This window comes from Hevea brasiliensis, chromosome 7 (genome assembly GCF_030052815.1).
Source record: "Hevea brasiliensis isolate MT/VB/25A 57/8 chromosome 7, ASM3005281v1, whole genome shotgun sequence".
NCBI classification, from domain to species: Eukaryota; Viridiplantae; Streptophyta; class Magnoliopsida; order Malpighiales; family Euphorbiaceae; genus Hevea; species Hevea brasiliensis.
The window spans coordinates 9,715,376-9,734,268 of NC_079499.1; the positions used below are offsets into that span (position 1 = coordinate 9,715,376).

An 18,893-nucleotide genomic window follows, 5' to 3' on the forward strand; every position below is an offset into this window, starting at 1 on the left:
TTCAGAGATTGGGTCAGTTTCCCATCCCATCTCCAATTGAAGTTTTAATCAGATCGAAGGGCTCTTCCATAATTTCTTAATAAAGTATCTTAATAAAATTGACATAATTTCTTTAAAATATCGAGTTTTATTACTGTTTTCCATATACATTTGTATTATTTAAAAAAAAAGATATAATTTTAAATAAATAATATATTTTTAATTATTAAATAAGAAGACGCTGTTTCTCTACACTTGATTAGAATCCACTCTTTATTTTGAGATTATTTTTCTTTAATATTAATCTTATAATATAATTATTTCAAAATTAACAATTTAACTTATAAGCTTTCGTTACTAATTCCCTGTATACTTAGCTATCTACTTTTACTTAGTTAGCCAGCTCCAGTTTTATTAGAACACGTGTTTTTTTTTTAATTTTTTTTATTAATTGAATATGTTAGGTTTTCGTTCCTTTATTAATTACAAAATTTTTTTATGGCTACAAATTAGTTATAATTATAAAAAATAATATGTAAATGTAAAAATATTATAAATAATAATTAAACTATTTATTATATTCATTCTTATATGATAAAAATATATATATATACAATAAAATAATTATTTTTTTTAAAATATTTTTAGTTCTTATATATAGTTCATAATAAATTAAAAATTATATGTTTATCTCAATAATAAAATAACATGATATATACCTAACAGCTAAACTAAACACACACTTTCTAAGTAATATTGCCATGTTGAACATAATGAATAGAATTAGAAAACCCATTTGAGTAAGGTTTTTGGATGCTAAATCATAATTTTTTTGTTTTTTTTTATTCAACTATGTGATATCTCATGCTCAAACTAAAGATGATATTATGATAAAACTCTCCTAATAAAAACGATTTTAAAATTCAAATCTCCTGATTTTGTAGGTAAATGTCACCTTGGATGAACTCCACACTATGATCCAACCACTAATTAATGAAAGAAAATGACTTTAGTCTCACAAAACTAATGGTTTTAATATTTATCTCCTCATGTGTATGCGTTTTTTTTTTTTAATTAATTTGAAGCAAAATTTAAATTAAATATTAATTTAAGCCAAAATTTTATTGTAAAGAGTCTATTTGACATAAAATTTTTATTGAAAGCTAATGTGATTATTGACTTTTTAGATCAATTAACTCTCTTAATAATTTTTTCCGACCAAATAAAAATATATGATCCTTGTTTTTCTTTAAATGAGAAATGACAATAAATGTAAAGTTGAATGTTATTAAATTACAAGCATTAATGATGCAATATTTATAACATTTTTTTTTAAATTTTTTGACTAATTTTTAAATTTAAAAATTTTTAATTTATTAATCATTAAAAAATATAGCCGGCTTAAGACTAAAGTAATAATATTAAAAGCCAATCAAAATAATCTGATTGATTTTTCTTATCTTTAAAGTATAAAAAATAACAGATTTCGAGTTTGAGTCCCTTCGATTACCCACTTGGCTCAAACTCAAACAAACAAAAGCAATCTAAAATCCAAAGCTGTCTCAGAAGCCACAGCCCATTAGAAGGAAAATTTCTGAAGCCACTAGAGAAAGCCAAACCAGATCTCTATCCCAGTGAACCACTATAGTGCGCCATCGGCCAAAACAAAAGCACCCACAGCACAAATCTTGTTCCACCGGTGCCACCACACAGCAAAACTAAGACGGAAAACCATAGCCCCAACCAAAACAAAGCAAAGAGGAGTAAAAACTAGAAAATTTGAAAATAAACTAGAGAAGGACACTCTAATAGCCTAAGTCATCAGCTCTCCGTTGCATGAGAAACAGATGAGCCCTATTAGAAGAAAGAATACAAGTAATGAAGGAAAGGATTGTGTATTTGTCTGTGTCTTATTTACAGAGATATTATATCTATTTATACATGAAAATATAAGCTAATTTAGACAAGAATAATAATTACTGTAATTATGCCACACAAATTTTCTATAATCATGCTAATTGCTGTAATTATGCTACACAAATCTCCTATAATCATGCTAATTGCTGTAATTATGCTAACACCCCCCCCCCTCAAACTCAAGGTGGTAGCACAGGTGCCAACTTGAGTTTGCTTAAGAGATCCTGAAAGTGAGCGGGATGATGCATTTTGGTGAATATATCAACGGTTTGGCTGACAGAGGAGATAGGAATCAAACATATGGTGCCATGAGCAACATGATGACGTACAAAATGACAATCAATTTCGATGTGTTTGGTACGCTCATGAAATACATCATTATGAGAAATCTGTATGGCACTTCTATTATCGCAATGAAGCATTGTGGCAGAAGAATGAGTGACACCCAAATCAATTAATAACCACCGTAACCAAAGTAATTTAAATGTAGCATTAGCAAGAGCATGATATTCAAATTTTGTGCTAGAACATGCAACAACAGTTTGCTTTTTGCTATGCCAAGAGATAAGAGAATTACCCAAGAAGAAACAATAATTAGTAGTAGAGCGACGATCTGTTAGATCACCAGCCCAATTAGCATCAGAGTAGCCAGATAATACTAGGGAGGAGGTAGTGGAAAAGTGCAAACCATAAAAAAGAGTGCCTTTGATATAACAAAGGATTCGAAGTATTACAGATAAATGAGTTGAGCGAGGGGCAGACATAAATTGGCTGACCAGATAAACAGCATATGAAATATCAGGTTGAGTAACTGTGAGATAAACAAGACTCCCGATAAGCTGTCGATATAAAGCAAGATCATCAAGAGGAGTGCCATCAAGAGGTGTAAGTTTGCAATTGAGCTCTAATGGGGTTGATACTGTTTTGCTATCAGTGATGCCTGCTCGAGAAAGTAAGTCGGATGCATACTTGGCTTGAGATAGATAATAGCCATCAGAATTTTGAGAAACTTCAAGACCCAAAAAATAGCTGAGAGAACCTAGGTCTTTCATTTCAAAATGCTGATTGAGATAATGTTGTAACTCTGAAATACCAGATGAATCATCTCCTGTTATTATCATATCATCAACATAAAGCAACAGAAGAACAATACCACTGTCAGTTTAGCGAGTGAATAATGCAGAATCATGTGGACTAGAGAGAAAACCAAGTTGAGCAAGAGTGGAACTAAATTTGGCAAACCAGGCCCTGGGAGATTGTTTTAATCTATATAAGGCTCGTCGAAGTTTGCAAACCTTATGAGGAGAATGATAACCAGGAGGAGGATGCATATAAACCTCTTCTGTTAAATCACCATGAAGAAAAACATTTTTGACATCCATCTGGAAAAGTTTTCATTTACGAACTGCAGCAATAGCTAAGAGACTGCGAATAGATGTTAATCGGGTCACTGGAGCAAAAGTTTCTTCATAGTCGATACCATACTCTTGAGTGTACCCTTTGGCTACTAAGCGAGCGTTGTAGCGTTCAATAGTTCCATCAGAACGGGTCTTGATTTTGTAAATCCATTTGCAACCAATAGGGGTCTTGTTTGGTGGAAGATCAACTAAATCCCAAGTATGAGTTTTCTCTAAAGCCTGAAGTTCGTCGGTCATAACTTGCTGCCAAAGAGGGTCAGTACTTACCTCACAATAAGAATGAGACTCATGAAGGGTTGCAATAGTAGAGTAACATTGAAAATCAGAAAGATAATGAGGAGTTTCTCTTACACGGGTAGAACGACGAAGAGTAGTGTTAGGAGGAGATGCAGGCGCAGGTACTGGATCAACAATTGGTGCAGATTCAACAGGGGCAAGTGTAGTTAGGCTAATATTGAGCACATCACAATCACCTAGATCAGGACTTGGAAACAGCTCTTTGGAGGAGTCAGTAAAAAATAGAGAGTCAGTATTGACAGAGTGATGAAATTTGGAAAGAGAAGAGAATATAGTATTGTCCTAAAAGATAACATGACGAGAGATGCGTAACTTATTAGAAACAGGATCCCAACAACGATACCCTTTGTGTTCAATGCCATAACCAAGAAAACAACATAGACGAGCACGGGGTTCTAATTTAGTATGTTCATGAGGTTGTAAAAGAACAAAAGAAATACATCCAAAAGGTTTAAGGATGGAATAATCAGAAGGTTATCCAAACAACTTTTTAAAAAGAGATAAATTATGAAGAAGCAAGGTAGGAAGACGGTTAATAATATAAACAGCATGAAGAGCTGCTTCTCCCTAAAATTTTTCTGGACATGAGGCAGAAAGAAGAAGAGTACGTACAGAATCAAGAATATGGCGATGCTTGCGTTCGGCTCGCCCATTCTGTTGAGAGGTGTGAGGACAAGAACGTTGAACAACGGTGCCTTGTTGACTAAGAAACTGAAGTAAAGAAGAATCTCGATATTCCATGGCATTGTCTGTTCGGAGAATTTTAATGTCACAAGAGAACTGAGTTTTAATCATTTTTGTAAATGTGATGTAAATTTGTGATAACTCAGATCGATATTTCAAAAAATATATCCAAGTAAACCGAGAATAATCATCAATAAATATTACAAAATAATGAAAATCATTTATTGAAAAAATAGGAAAAGGACCCCAAATGTTAGAATGAATTAAACCAAAAAGAGTATCTGAAGAAGTATTATTATGAGAAAAAGATAATGCAGGTTGTTTTGCAAGCTGATAATTTAAACAATTAAATGACTCAAACTTAGTAGATCCTAATAATCCACGAAAAATTAAAGGTTGAATTTTACTGGCAGAAGCATGACCAAGACAAAGATGCCATTGGTGAATGGAGGAATTAGGGATTGTAGCTGCAGACACAAATATCTGAGGAAGATGTAAAGATGCAAGCTCAAATAATCGACCCACTCTGCGACCCTCCCCAAGAATTTGTCCCATTTGTGGATCCTGTACCTGGACACCATGGGGAAAAAAAAAATAACATTTAGTCCTTTTTCACACAACTAACCAACAAAAATAAGATTGAGTGCCAAATTAGGGATATAATAGGTGTTAGGGAGATGAAGATTTGAGGTAGACACATGACCAGTATGTGTGATGTTCATTTTAGTACCATTTGCAGTATGGATTGGTGGTAAGGAAGATACAGGTTTTGCAAAAGACAAGAATTTAAGATTAATGGTACAACATGCGGAGTCAAAAAACCAATAAGAATTACCCGGAGTGGCAGACATGTCAGCAGGAAAATTAGAAGAGATAACCTGTTTGAATAGTGCCTCAAGATCACTCATGGTGATGGCAGTAGAACCTTCAGTAGCAGCAACAGCAGTGACAGAGGAAGATCCAGGCTTTGAGATATTCTTGAATTTAGAATGTCCTCCTTTTGGTCTTGGAGGGCGTGTGGGACAATGTTCAAGAATATGACCATAACCGTGACAATATCTGCATTCTATAGTAGGCCAATATGCAAAAGTATAACCAATTTGATTACAATTTTTACAGAGTTGATTGCCAGATTTCTAATGTGAGGATTGAGTAGGTGTAAGAGCAGTTTCAAATTAATGAGTTTTATCCAAACTGAGACGAGTCTCTTTAAAAATAGTCTCTTGAATAGCAGTATCCAATGATGGGATTGGATTTCGATATAGTAGGGACGCTCGAACGGCCTCATATTCTGATCGAAGAGCCATTAGAATTTGAATGAGATGAAGATGATCTTCACTAATTTTGGCCTGAGATATTTGATTCCAAATGGGTTGGACCTAGGCAAGAAAATCATTCACAGATTGACCTGCTTCTTGTTTCAGATTATGAAGAGTAGTCCACAACTGATAATAGTAGGCAAGTTCAGTGGTCTGATATCGATTAGCAAAAAAATCCCAGATTTCTTTTGCAGAGTCATAATTAGCAAATTGGATGTGGATGGACGAGACAGAGGTATTGCGAAACCAGGTGATGATATGATGATTTTTACTATCCCAATCCTCAAGACGGTCAGCAAATTTTGCATTAGTTTTATCGTTCTCTCTTGTCGGCGTAGTGATATCTCCGGTAACAATACGCCAAAGCTTGCGACCTATAAAAAAACTTTTCATTCCTTGAACCCAAATATTATAGTTGGAACCAGTCAGAACTGTCGTAATAAGTTTTGAAATACTAGATTTCTCCATTGATAACAAGATGAGGAGAACAAAAAAATTGTATAATAACAGGAATGAAAGAATGAACCAGAACAGGTTGTAGAGAGAGAAGAGAGACCCCATAAACTAGAAATAAAAGTTTTACGGCTCTGATACCATGTTAGAAAAAATAATACAAGTAATGAAGGAAAGGATTGTGTATTTATCTGTCTTATTTACAGAGATATTATATCTATTTATACATGAAAATATGAGCTAATTTAGATAAGAATAATAATTGCTATAATTATACTATACAAATCTCCTATAATCATGTTAATTGCTGTAATTATGCTATATAAATCTTTTATAATTATACTAATTATTATAATTATACTACACAAATCTCTTATAATCATGCTAATTACTCTAATTATGCTAACAAGCCCAAACTCCGATCCAAGCCACAAGTGTTGCCTATCACAGCAGTCACCATTAAGGAGAGCAGAGTAGAGCAAAGACTTCAAAGAAGGTGCTGGACCGCACTGGGTCCTAATTAAAATTTTAGTTTTTTTTAGAATATAAAAATTGAGTTAAGAAAATATAAAAAATGAGTTACATGCACATATAGGAGACGTAGCACATACTAAAGTATGGAATCATTTCTCCTACAAACTATGGTCGCCTCGCCCACATGAATACAAATAAAATACCGCTTGTAATTGTAATTTTTTTTTTTTAAAATTAATTTAATTTAAAAAAGAAAAATTAAAAAATTAAGTTTCTTAAATTTTAAATTTAAATAAAAAAATTAAACCTAAAAATTAAGAAATTAAACTTCTTAATTTTTCATTTAAATGAAGAAATTAATAAATTTAATTAATAAATTTAAATTTTTTAATTAAATTAAATATAAAATAAAAATTTTGAGTTAATTTAGAACTTAAACCTCAATTACATCTCTTTATTTATTAAAAAAACTTAATTTAATTTTTTTTTAATTTTTTTATCTAATTTAATTTAAAATTTTTAATTTAAACTTAATTGAACTGAAAAAGAAAATAGAGAAATTAAGTTTATTAATTTTTGAGTTTAAATCAATAAATTAAAAATTTTCTTTAAAATTAAGGAATTAAACTCCTTAATTTTTAATTTAAATCAAAAAATTAATAAATTTAACTCATAAATTCTAATTTTTGAATTAAATTAAATTTAAATTTAAAATTTTAAGTTAATTTAAATAAAAAAATTAAAAATAAATTAATTAAAAAAATTAAAAGTAAACTAAATTAAACTTTTTAAATAAATACAATAGAAAAACAAACACGTTTTTTAAAAATTCCTTGTGATGGGCAATGCCGCCGGGTCTCAAATTCTCCGAGTAATTTGCGTTTTGAATTCTGCAAAGGAAAAGAGAAAATAAAAATGTGCATTTCTAGCATAAAGCGGATGGCATGGCCTACCTTTAATTGAAAATTTAATTTGCATTATAATGCTCTCTGAAATTATAAAAAATTTTAATTAAAATTAATTTTAAAAAAATTATAACCATTTTATTATAAGGCTAATTGTTAAAATTTTAAGCCTTTTTAATATTTTATAATTAATTAATTATATAAATAAATTTAATAATAAATATTTAATATATAAATTCTAAACCTTCATAAATATGATTTATAAATTTTAATTTATTTTAAATTTAATTATATATAATAAAATTCATTTTATTAGAGTTCACTAAAAAATGAATATTTCTGAAATTTTTTTTTTTTTACAATTAAGCTTTTTTTTTTTATATAAAAAGATTTTGTTGATATATTTGCCCTCATAAAGCAAAGAAAATGCTAAAGCAACGGAGTTTAGTTTCCTTCCTCGTAATCCGCGAACTACTAACGATTTTGATTTTCTCATTTGTCACTGAGATTCACATGGAAGGAATAAAATTTCTTTATTACATCATTAATAAGATTAAAAAAAAAACATTTATTACAATTATCTTTGCAATTACTATTACAGAGAAATGTCCACGTATGACAAAAGACTACACAGAAAAGCTCATAAAGTGATAATTAATTAATCAACACTTTTCACTTTGAGGACCACAACGACAAATCAAAACAAAAATTTAAAATTAATTTAAATTAAAAAAAATATTTTTGTATATAATAATAATAATAATAATAAGAGGAGGGACCAAGGGGGAGAAAAGGCTTGAACTTTTCCCTTTTCTCTGCACTTTTATATCAGCATATGTCACACTTCCTTTCCTATACAACCCACCCATTATCTATCCATCTCTTCTCTTACTTTCTAAGCTAATTTTTTACCTGATTTTTCTCTTTTTTTTTTCCCCATTTTTATTTTTTTGCATTAGATAGAGGAAAGTTGGAGTGACTGATTCCAGAAGAAGCTTTCTCTGTTCTTGGGTTTCTTTCTTCTTCCTTTTATAAATCCTTTTTCTTTTCCAGTGTTTTTATACTAGTATTCAAATCTCTTTTGCAGATCTTGTTCCTTTATATGGTAATTTTCTTTATATTTTCTCTGTTTATTTATTTTTTTTGTAGTTCTTGAGGTGGAGAAAGTAAGATATGGATCCTTGATTTTTATTTTTTGTTTTTGGTTGCTGTGTTTATTGTGTAGCTCGTTAATTATCTGATATCTTTTGCTTTTTCTTGATCCTTGTAGGTTCTTGTGTTTGTTTGTGATTTTAGGTATCAATTTCATGAGTTTTTCTGTTTTTTTTTTGTTCTTGTTTTGGGTTCGTTAAAGCTTTTTTTTTTTTTTTCAAAATTTTTTATTGGATATGATTGCTTTATTTGTACGCCCACATCATATGATTTTTTTTTAATCTATTCAGCAATAGTAATAGCTCATAATTGGTGTTGTTTTGTGTAGTTGTTGATTTTCCTGGGGAATTTCCTTTCCTTTCCTTTTTATCAAAAAACAAACAACAAAGCTGTGCATATGGAAAAAAGTGCTTTTACTTTAAGCAAAAATTTCCCCAAATGGTTTTTAATATATTTTTTTTCTCAATTTCTGCCTATTTTATGGAGTTATTCTCCTCTTTTTTCCTTTTTTTTTTTTGGGTTTTTGTTACCACTTAGGGGAAAAAAAGTGAAATAAAATTGCTAATTTAGCTCTTAAGAGCAGTATAGATTCGGGAGTGACATTCTTGTTATCTCATTGAACTGCAAATCTACCTTTATTATTGTTATATTTGTAGCAGAAACACTAAATTTGTCTTCTTGTGGCACTTTTTGAAGGTTGTGAAGCCCCCAGTGGAATTTTCCTTCATCAAGAAGCTGACTTTTTGGCTGGCATCTGATTTGGTTTGGAGTTAGTTTGTTCTAGGGAGGAAGAGACTTAAGAGACTAAGTTGGAACATGGGTTACATTTGTGATTTTTGTGGGGATCAGAGGTCCATGGTTTATTGCAGGTCTGATGCTGCATGTTTATGTTTATCCTGTGATAGAAATGTGCACTCTGCTAATGCTTTGTCCAAAAGGCATTCAAGAAACCTCTTATGTGAAAGATGCAATTCACAACCAGCATTGATTAGATGTTCCGAAGAGAGTATCTCTCTTTGTCAGAATTGTGATTGGATGGTTCATGGCAACTCTTCTTCAACTACCACCCATAAAAGGCAAACAATCAATTGCTACTCTGGCTGTCCGTCAGCTTCTGAGCTTTCTTCATTATGGTCTTTTGTTTTGGACTTCCCCTCTACTGCTGAATCTACTTGCGAGCAGGAGTTGGGACTGATGAGCATCGCTGAGAATAGCTCCACTAGCAAATGGGGTCCTAATGAGAATGCAATTAACCAAAATGTATCAGGTGCTGTTCCTGCTGATAAGGCACGTGATATGGCTAAATCAAGTGTTTATGATGGAACTTCTTCAATGCCTGAATTGATCTCTATGTCAAACAATCCAGAGCAGCCAGTAGGATCTGCAAATGCGCCTTTGCCAAAGGTATGCAGTTGTTTTGGAATGTTCATCGGGTTGAAGTTGTAATTAAATTTTTTTTTTGTAGGAAATCTCAGGTATCCAGCACTTGGATTTGTTGGCAGTCTTTGTCACTAATGTGATTCAAACTTCTGGTTTGCAGGGGAATCTATACTTTCACCCTTTAGATCTCTAGCTATGAAGTGGCACTATAGTAGTTGTAAAAATTCGAAGTTCCTTAAAAGACAATCTTCTTCGCCATCACAGATTGTTTGAACTGTTCCTTAAGAGTAAACCTTAGACATCTTAGTGTTGAAGCGCGAAACCTCAGGGTGCAACCAAGGTTATAGAATTTCCAATGTATTTCTTTGGTTAGAAATTTATTTTCACAAAGGTTTCTTTCATTTTTCGAACTAATCCTAGGATAGTTTTTGACTTTTTGTGTCCTATGTGCATGATATTTGCAGTAATGACAGTACTTGATTGTCAATACTGTTTACAGTCAGGTACTTACAATTTCTAGTTGTTTCTCTAGTTATGGTTTATCAAATATCTGATTGGAGTCTTCAATTCTTCCATATCGGATGGAGCAGCTTAATTAAACTTTGCAAAACCCTATCCGCTGAAGCTTTATTTGTTTGGGAAAAGTTATTTCATTTTTGGTGAGGATGATTATACTGCACATTGGGAGAGACTTTCTTTTTTTGTTTTTCCCTCTCCTCTTTCAGTGACTGCAAGAGCAGATCAGTCGAGTCCACTTCTTATTTGGCTTCAGAGTTTTTAAGGACTTTTGGACTTTGATCTTTAGGACATCATTCTTGTCAAAGTTCAACAAAATTGAATCTTGTCAGCAAATTAAAATGAATGTTGAAGCATTATTTTTGCTTGTATTTGCGTACTTGTGATTTATTCTTATATTTCTTAAGGACAGTTGCAAACTTCACATTATTAAATGCAGTTATGCTGTCCTGGAACTAAAGGTCCTGCACTTTGTGGAGATGATGATCTTTATGAGGACTTCAATATGGATGAAGTGGATTTGAATCTTGAAAACTATGAAGAACTCTTTGGTTTTACCCTCAATAATTCAGAAGAGCTTTTTGAGAATGGTGGGATTGACAGCTTATTTGGGACAAAGGACATGTCTACGGTTGATTCCAATTGTCAGGGTGCAGTGGAGGCTGAGGTTCTCTCTTCTTATCCTACGTTTATGCTACTAATATATCTTATTTGACATGGCCTTTTTCATTTGTTTAACTTCTTGTTTCACATTCTATGGTTCAAATGGCATGCATGATTTTCAGCCCCCTTGATCTGATCAAAATATAATAGGGCATCATCACATTTTGTTGGGAAATGATAGAAGAGGGTAGTTTCATTGATGCCTGCTTATTTGATGCAATTAACATGACTGCAAAAGTGTGATATTTTCCCATAGCCCAATTTCCATCCAGAAAAATGTGAAGATAAATTCCCAAAGGCATAACTACCCAAATATGTGTGTGTGCGTGCAAGGCAGGGGTTTCACAGGCTTCACCTTAATCAAATGCAATTTACTTGATGTACATGGTAAACTTTGGGGCTTTTTACAATTATATCCATTTTTTACTTTTATCAATTCATATCATAAACTGTAATTAGTGTTACAAGTTACAACCACATTGTTAGTCATTACTTTATCCAAAATCACCATCAATTTGTTAATGTGGACACTAATATATGCTTCACTTCCTGAAGCATATATGGCTATTAAATTAGATGGACCACTGCCACATAGATCTCTGTTGTCAAATCATATATGCTTGAGGGAAGTTAAATGCATCCTAAATTTGCTTCAGTATAGTGTATCTCCCATGCCCACATTAAAAAATTAATGACAATTTTGAATAGTTAACTGAGGATACAACTATAAGACTAATTAAAGTTTATGAACCTAATTGATCAAATTAAAAGATTTGCATATAATTGTAAAAAAAAAGTGTGAAAAGTGGCAAAGTTCACACTTTTTTATCATTAGGCCATTCCTCAACCCTAAAGCAAGGGTACTCCCCAAAAGGAGGAGGAACTGGGAAATGCTATGCATGAAACTTTCTACAAAGATGCCACCACTTGCTATGACATGCCAAGTTCAACCTGTTTGTTCATCATAATGTGATAGGTTTCATCATGTTCCTGATAAAGATAACATTTGCATGTGCCTGAGTAAAGTCTGTTGCATTTACTTTGATTCACCTGGGAGTATAGTGTTTTCCATTTACATTGATTAAGGAAAGGATTGTAGTAATCATCCTTTAGTCCTTTTCTTTTCTTTCGTGGTCATTGAATGCAGATATTGCATCCTGTTAATCATACGGTGTTAGACTGTAGCTAAGAATGGGCATTATGCATTTCTCTGTTCTCACAAGTGACAACATCTAATATGAAACTCTCTTTGTACACCCTTCTTATGTTCAAGTAATCACCTCTCTCATTATGAAAGATACTATTATCAGTACTTGTCAATATGGTTAATTGTGGTTATGCATATATAGTTGAAATGCCTTTTGAAACTTTGAGCCTTAATATTTTGGATCTTTAACATACATTTGATTTGTATTTCCTAAATTAAATTTAAGCCCCTTAGCCAACCTACCTAAAACACTTTTTTTTTTCTCCTTATACGTCTGTATGATAATTTGTTTAATAAATTCTATCTATATATTCTGAAATGTTGATAGCAGAAGTTACTTATGAGTTCATAATGTACTTATGGTTAGATTTCTCCAGGGATTGTCAGTTGGATTGGTTAACGCAATGCAGCCAGCATACAGCTATGCAGCATCTGCTGATTCCATGAGGAGTGCTAAAACTGAACCAGTCCTATGTTTTACAACAAGGCAAGGCCATTCAAGCCTCTCATTTTCTGGCCTTACTGGAGAGAGTAGTGTTGGAGATTATCAAGATTGTGGGGCATCCTCAATGCTTCTCATGGGAGAACCTCCATGGTGTCCTCCATGCCCTGAGAGTTCCTGCCCATCAGCTAACCGAAGTAATGCTGTAATGCGTTACAAGGAAAAAAAGAAGACACGCAAGTAAGTGTACTACCTGCATAATAATATCAGAACTCTATTTATGACATTAACTATGACAATCTTCACTTGGAATTACTACATTGGCCACTTTGTGCTTATAGTTTTCCTGCCTTTGTTTTCTACTATACAGGAACCCTTAAAATGTCATTGGCTAGTGTAATTTTCTTCGTTGTATATATGTGTATGTCTTACATGCCTTCAAGAAATTGAGAGTTTCGCGCGCTGTCTTCTCTTTTATTTCCATTTTCTGATATTTCATGTTTCAGGTAATAAAATTTTTGCAGACTGAAATTCAGTCTAGTTTGATGATTGTCTTATAACTAGCAAGAATTAGATAAATTTAAGCACCTGAGCATAGATAAGTATGTCTGTGTGATTTACTTTATTAAAGTATTTGTAATTCATGCATAAAAACACATTTATATATGTGATCTCTCAAGCTTTGCTAATATGGTTACTTTTGCATGGAACTCTCGTTTTAGCTTCAGACAGATTCTTTCAGTCAAGGATTTAATCTCTCGACCATCTTTGAAGGTGTCTAATTGATAATGGTTGGAGAACAAAATTATTTAGAAAAAACATAGTAATACAAATATGCATGTCTATCTTTTAGCCTTCCTTTTTATGATTTCCGTAAACATTTTTGAACTCTGGACTAGAACTAAAATGGATGTATTTAGCTGCAACTCTTGTTTAATTTTCAGATTCCAGCGCATTGCTGTTCTGCCACTTGAACGACTTGAATGTTTAATGGTATGGCTAATTTTGTTACAGGTTTGAGAAGAGGGTGAGGTATGCCTCGCGCAAAGCAAGGGCTGATGTAAGAAGACGTGTGAAGGGGCGATTCGTCAAGGCTGGTGACACTTATGATTATGACCCACTGAGCGAAACCAGAAGCTACTGAGACTCTTGAGAGTACAATTTTTATACTTGCTTTTAGGAAGAAAAACGGAAAAAGAAAAAAAATGAAAAAGGAAAGAAACTGAGGTTTATTTTGAGATAATCAATTACTACTACCTAAACACTGGCAGACGATGATGAATGTTTTTCCTTGTGCAATGACAAGCTGTATGATTGTATCACGGGGGTCCAAGTCTTCATTAATGAGAAGAAATGTTGCATATAAAAGAGTTGGTTTCTGGTGCTTCACTAATAAAGTTCGGATGCACAAGTTTCCATCAACACAATGGACACCTGTTTTTGACATCATCCATCCAACAAGGGCGATAGATTGCCTTGCTGTTAAACTATGAATTTGATTTCCTTTCTACCTTTCTGAACAACTTGTTCCGGTCAGTAATTCTCTAGGGAAAGGAAAATATTTAATTGTGCAGTCATAGAAATGCTCAGTGCTCATAATGTTGACTATTTATCTCCTAGCTTCTTGCTCTGGTCACTTATATAAAAGCAGCTCCCACAGCATGGTGGGTGACTGAACTCAGTTTGCATGATCAACCAAAGATCTTGCAGTTGTAATTTTTTTTTTTCCTTTCTTTTTGTTTTCCACTGGACATGTATAGTACAGAATCTATAATTGTAGTTGAGGGTATATCCAGTTCCAAACGCTTGGTAAGGTTAGACAGAAGAGTTGTAATTTTTGTTCTCGTTCTTTTTTGTGAACACAAATAGAACAGGATGATGATGTATGCTGGTAATAAGGTTGTTTCTAGTGATAAAAATACAAGTTTGTATTTATTTATTTATTTGTTTTGTGTTTAGGTTTATTTATTCATGCAATTAAATGTGTAGAAATTTATTCAAAGACTAATATTTATTTTGTTATTTTACATTATATATCAAGGGAAGTGTTGGATAAATTTCAATAGCCGTCTATGAACTTTAGAATTTTGTAACAGAGTTGAATTTTAGAATTTGTAATAGAGTTGTCACAGAACTTAAAAATATAATATAAAACTCCTTAAATTTTAAAAATTTGCTAAGTAAAATTCTTTTGATTTCCAATAGTTAGTTTATAAGTAACATGTAACATAAACAATTATTGATGTTTTTTAAACGTAAAGTCCTTTTAATTAGATGTTATTTATTTAGTGTTTTACTATCTCATTTGGCTAAGATTCTTTTATGTTTAATCTGTGAAGAAAATCATAGCTGATTTTGTCATAAAGAAAATTGTTCACATCATTGCTACTTTAAATCTCAAAAATTGAGAGTTGAAAGAATTTTACTATACAAAATTTCAAAGTTCAGTGAGTTTTATATTATAAATTTATGTTCAATTACAACTTTGTTATAATTCTTAAAGTTGATTGATGCTGTCACAAGAATCTCTATGAGTATGGATCTGCAAAACAAGAGAGTACTGTGTGAGTTAGTTATTTATCACTTCGACGCTCAAGTTAGTATTCAGAAGAACGACAATAGAATTGAGAGAATAAAAAGAGAATAGCTAGTGTGTACCTGTTAATCTTCATATATATATATATATATATATATGAATCACTTAGACTTCCTTTGGAATTAGGAGTGTTATGATAAGGGTTAATCCTGAATATCTCAGACTATTTTGGTGATAGAGTTCTTGTTGATGTAGGAGTTACCTTTCTGTCAGGATTTTAACTCATTATGAGAGTATTTCGGAATTGTGTATTTGGGAGGGAAAGACCTTTCATGTCCGAATGCCCCTTGTACCTTTTGGGCAGCTAGTTAAGCGAATGTTCTTACACTCACTTAGTGGACAAAGTCTGTATCTTGTTGGTTGAGCACCCTTTCTGCTGACTCAAGAGGCGAACGCCTAATAGTATTTGGGCGAGTATCATCATTAGGTGGGCGAACGTCTGTATCTTATTGGGCAAGTATCCTTTCTCCTAACCCGAAGGGCGAACGCCTATAGTATTTGAGCGAGTATCATCATTAATAGATAATTATTAAAATTTATTCGGAAGGTGTCCTATGAATTATGTTCGATTTATGTTAACCTTTGAACCTCCATGATCCAGGAGAATTTATTATTATTATTATTATTATTATTATTATTATTATTATTATATTCGTGGTGATCAAATGTACCATCTCTATTCCATGAAAGAAGTAAGAAAAAATCCAAGTGGAAACAATCAAATACCATTCTGCTTCAACCTTTCAAATAATGCATTACAAAAAGAAATCAAAGTGATGTTTTCCTGTGCAATAATTATATCATTATATGAATTTCCCCAAGTTGACGTGGAGTTTTTCCAGCAAAAATACTATGTCAACAATATCAATCATCATCAGAACCACTATCTTCAGACATCTTCCCAATATCATCTGCTGCGTCTTTATCCTGCATCATATGGCAGATATTTCTTATATCAACAATAAAACCAGTATGCAAGCAAACTGCAGCTGTTGTGTGTATGTGCATGCTTTGGAGAGAGAGAAATGTGCAAGAACAATAGATTCAGTCATAGGTGTTGTGTATGTGTTTGTATTTTTGAGTGAGGGAAAGAGATTTGCAAGAATATAAAGTCTTACTGGCATCCTATCCCAGTCTTTCAACTTGGAATTTGTTAGCATGAAGTTATCACGTAATGGAGCCCAAGAGGGCCCTTCACTATCCACTGCGCCTGAAGATTTATGAACCTGCATGTTCTGATAACATCATCAAACTGGATGGAAAACATGGAACAACCAGATATGTTCCACAGGTAGATACAAAGCAAACGTAATGTCCAATTGCGCAATATTAACCATTGTTAATTGGTCAAAGCTCAGAAATTATAGTTCTATTGTAGATCATGAATATTACCTTTGGCACACAAACTCATTTTAGGCAAAAGTATAGTTTAGAGAGAAACCAGCATGAAGATTAGATTGGAAGAATATTTTAAGATATATAAAATAATTCACCAAAAATATGCAATAAATGCAGAAATAGCTCCTCATATAACAGGCCGAGCTGAACCAAGAAAGAACATAGAAATCACAAACCTTAGCATTAGGGTCAGAAACAGAAACTGGTGTCTTGCCTAACTTAGAAAAGAAGGCTTCTTTTCTCCGCCTCTTTATCACTGACATGATTTAGGCAACATTTAGCTTGAACTGAAAGGGCTAAAGCCATGAGAAGAAAAATCACACAAGGACTAATCATAAGACAACAAAAATCACATTCTGAAGTCAAAATTGACCACTGATAAAATAGCAAAACAAGGATCACACAAGCCTTTCTTACAAATAAAAACATAATTAACAAATTTGGTGCATAATGGCAACAAGATGCATGGTATATCGTACTGTTTTGTGCTTTTAAACACAAAGAACATGAATGTATTAGACTCCTACAGCATGACATGTCTCAATAAGATAATCTCACACCATCAACAGACACTCCCCAACATGGTTGAGCTAAGGACAGGGCCAGAGCCTCTCAAATATCAAGAAGGGAAACAGAGGTTCACCAAAAAAAGCTGCAAAGCCTCAATTCTAAATGTTGAAAAACCAATATCATTATGGCTTCCGAACGAAGTAAAAGAGCAACTAACAATTCACAGTATTAGCATTATGATATGGCTTTGTGATAAAGGATCAGTCAAGTTACAGAGAAGCAGTACCCCCAATTCATTCAATAAATGCCTATACTTAGAAAATGAGGAAAATATAACATCTATGTGAATACAACAAATATGTATCACTTTTTGTCCCTTGCAAACCTTATAGGGAAGAAAAACTGAAATTTTTAATGGCCTGTTTAGCATTGCTGTTAGAGCTACTGTTGAGAAAAACTTTTTTGAAAAATACTAGTTAGAGAATTAAAAAAATAATTTAAAATTAAATTTGACATGTTTTAGTCATAAGAACACTAAAATAACAAAATAACTTCTTCCAAACTGTTTTTTTCAACAACATTTAATCCTGAAAAGCAATTTTGGCCCTCCAATCCCAATGACAAACATGCACTAATTTATATACATAACCCAGGAATACTGGCAGTATCAAGAATTGAAGGATTGAAATCCTAGTTGCCAAGTGGATGAGCATACCTTTTGCATCTTTTGTTCTTGAAGGATCTAATCCTTTCTGTGCATTTTGTGCCTTGTTAACCTGGTTAAAGATACAAACAAGAAAAATCAGTCTCAATGTGAAAGGAAGAGTGAACAAAATAGACAAAATCAAACAAGTATGGATTCTGAAAGGAACACAACATAATAAAATTATGAGAAATTAACTTATATCATTAAATAACTTAACCACTAAAACACCAGCAACATGAACAGTAAATATTATCTATCAGTATGAGGAAAAAGAAATAGTAACATAAACTTGAAACACAAAACATACATCATATAGAAATCATACCTCCTTTTGTAGCAACCCCCATAAGAAACTTTCATGTGCATCTAAATAATAAGCAGGCTTGACATGCCCCCTTCTCTTCCACCTATTATGTCAAAGGAAGGAGTAACAGCATAGATAGATATAATTGCACAAAAATAGAAAGATGGAAACAATCAGCCAAAGAGAATATTATCCAACGAAATTTGAGATTCAAACAGCATAATCAAAGAAATAAAATGAAGTGAAATTTGAAATAGCAATTGTTTCTCTTTCTTGGCCTCTCGCTTGAACTTCCAAATCCACTAAAAATTTCACATTCTCCATCTCTTCAACCAAAAAACAAGAAAAAAGAAAAATCCCAAGAGTCAATGTAGCTAGCTAACCATTGAATCATCAGATATAGTCTTCTTCATAATACTCATAAAGGCAATCCTACATGCTCTACAACCTTCGCTGAATTTGGTAATTCCCGGCTGAATTTCACCGTCTTCTCCTTCAATTTCCGACCCATCAACTTCAATGCCAAAATCGTCCTTATCATCATCCTTGAAAGAAACTGCCTTTTCAACTCCA

The 18,893-nt window shown here is 32.5% G+C and overlaps 2 protein-coding genes across 2 annotated transcripts; one reads left to right on the forward strand and one right to left on the reverse strand.

The window, feature by feature from the left end:
• Positions 1 to 8,238: 8,238 nt before the first annotated feature.
• Positions 8,239 to 14,749, forward strand: LOC110648839 (zinc finger protein CONSTANS-LIKE 9). Its single transcript, XM_021803196.2, has 5 exons — positions 8,239 to 8,551; positions 9,295 to 10,002; positions 10,934 to 11,161; positions 12,742 to 13,046; positions 13,821 to 14,749. The coding sequence occupies exons 2-5, from the start codon at positions 9,415 to 9,417 to the stop codon at positions 13,948 to 13,950; spliced, it is 1,251 nt and encodes a 416-aa protein (XP_021658888.1). The 5' UTR covers positions 8,239 to 8,551; positions 9,295 to 9,414; the 3' UTR covers positions 13,951 to 14,749.
• A 1,311-nt stretch (positions 14,750 to 16,060) lies between these two features.
• On the reverse strand, positions 16,061 to 18,893 carry LOC110648831 (uncharacterized). Its single transcript, XM_021803186.2, has 6 exons — positions 18,704 to 18,893; positions 18,342 to 18,423; positions 18,026 to 18,086; positions 16,977 to 17,056; positions 16,521 to 16,628; positions 16,061 to 16,329 (listed from the first exon to the last, which is right to left on the reverse strand). The coding sequence occupies exons 1-6, from the start codon at positions 18,712 to 18,714 to the stop codon at positions 16,267 to 16,269; spliced, it is 405 nt and encodes a 134-aa protein (XP_021658878.1). The 5' UTR covers positions 18,715 to 18,893; the 3' UTR covers positions 16,061 to 16,266.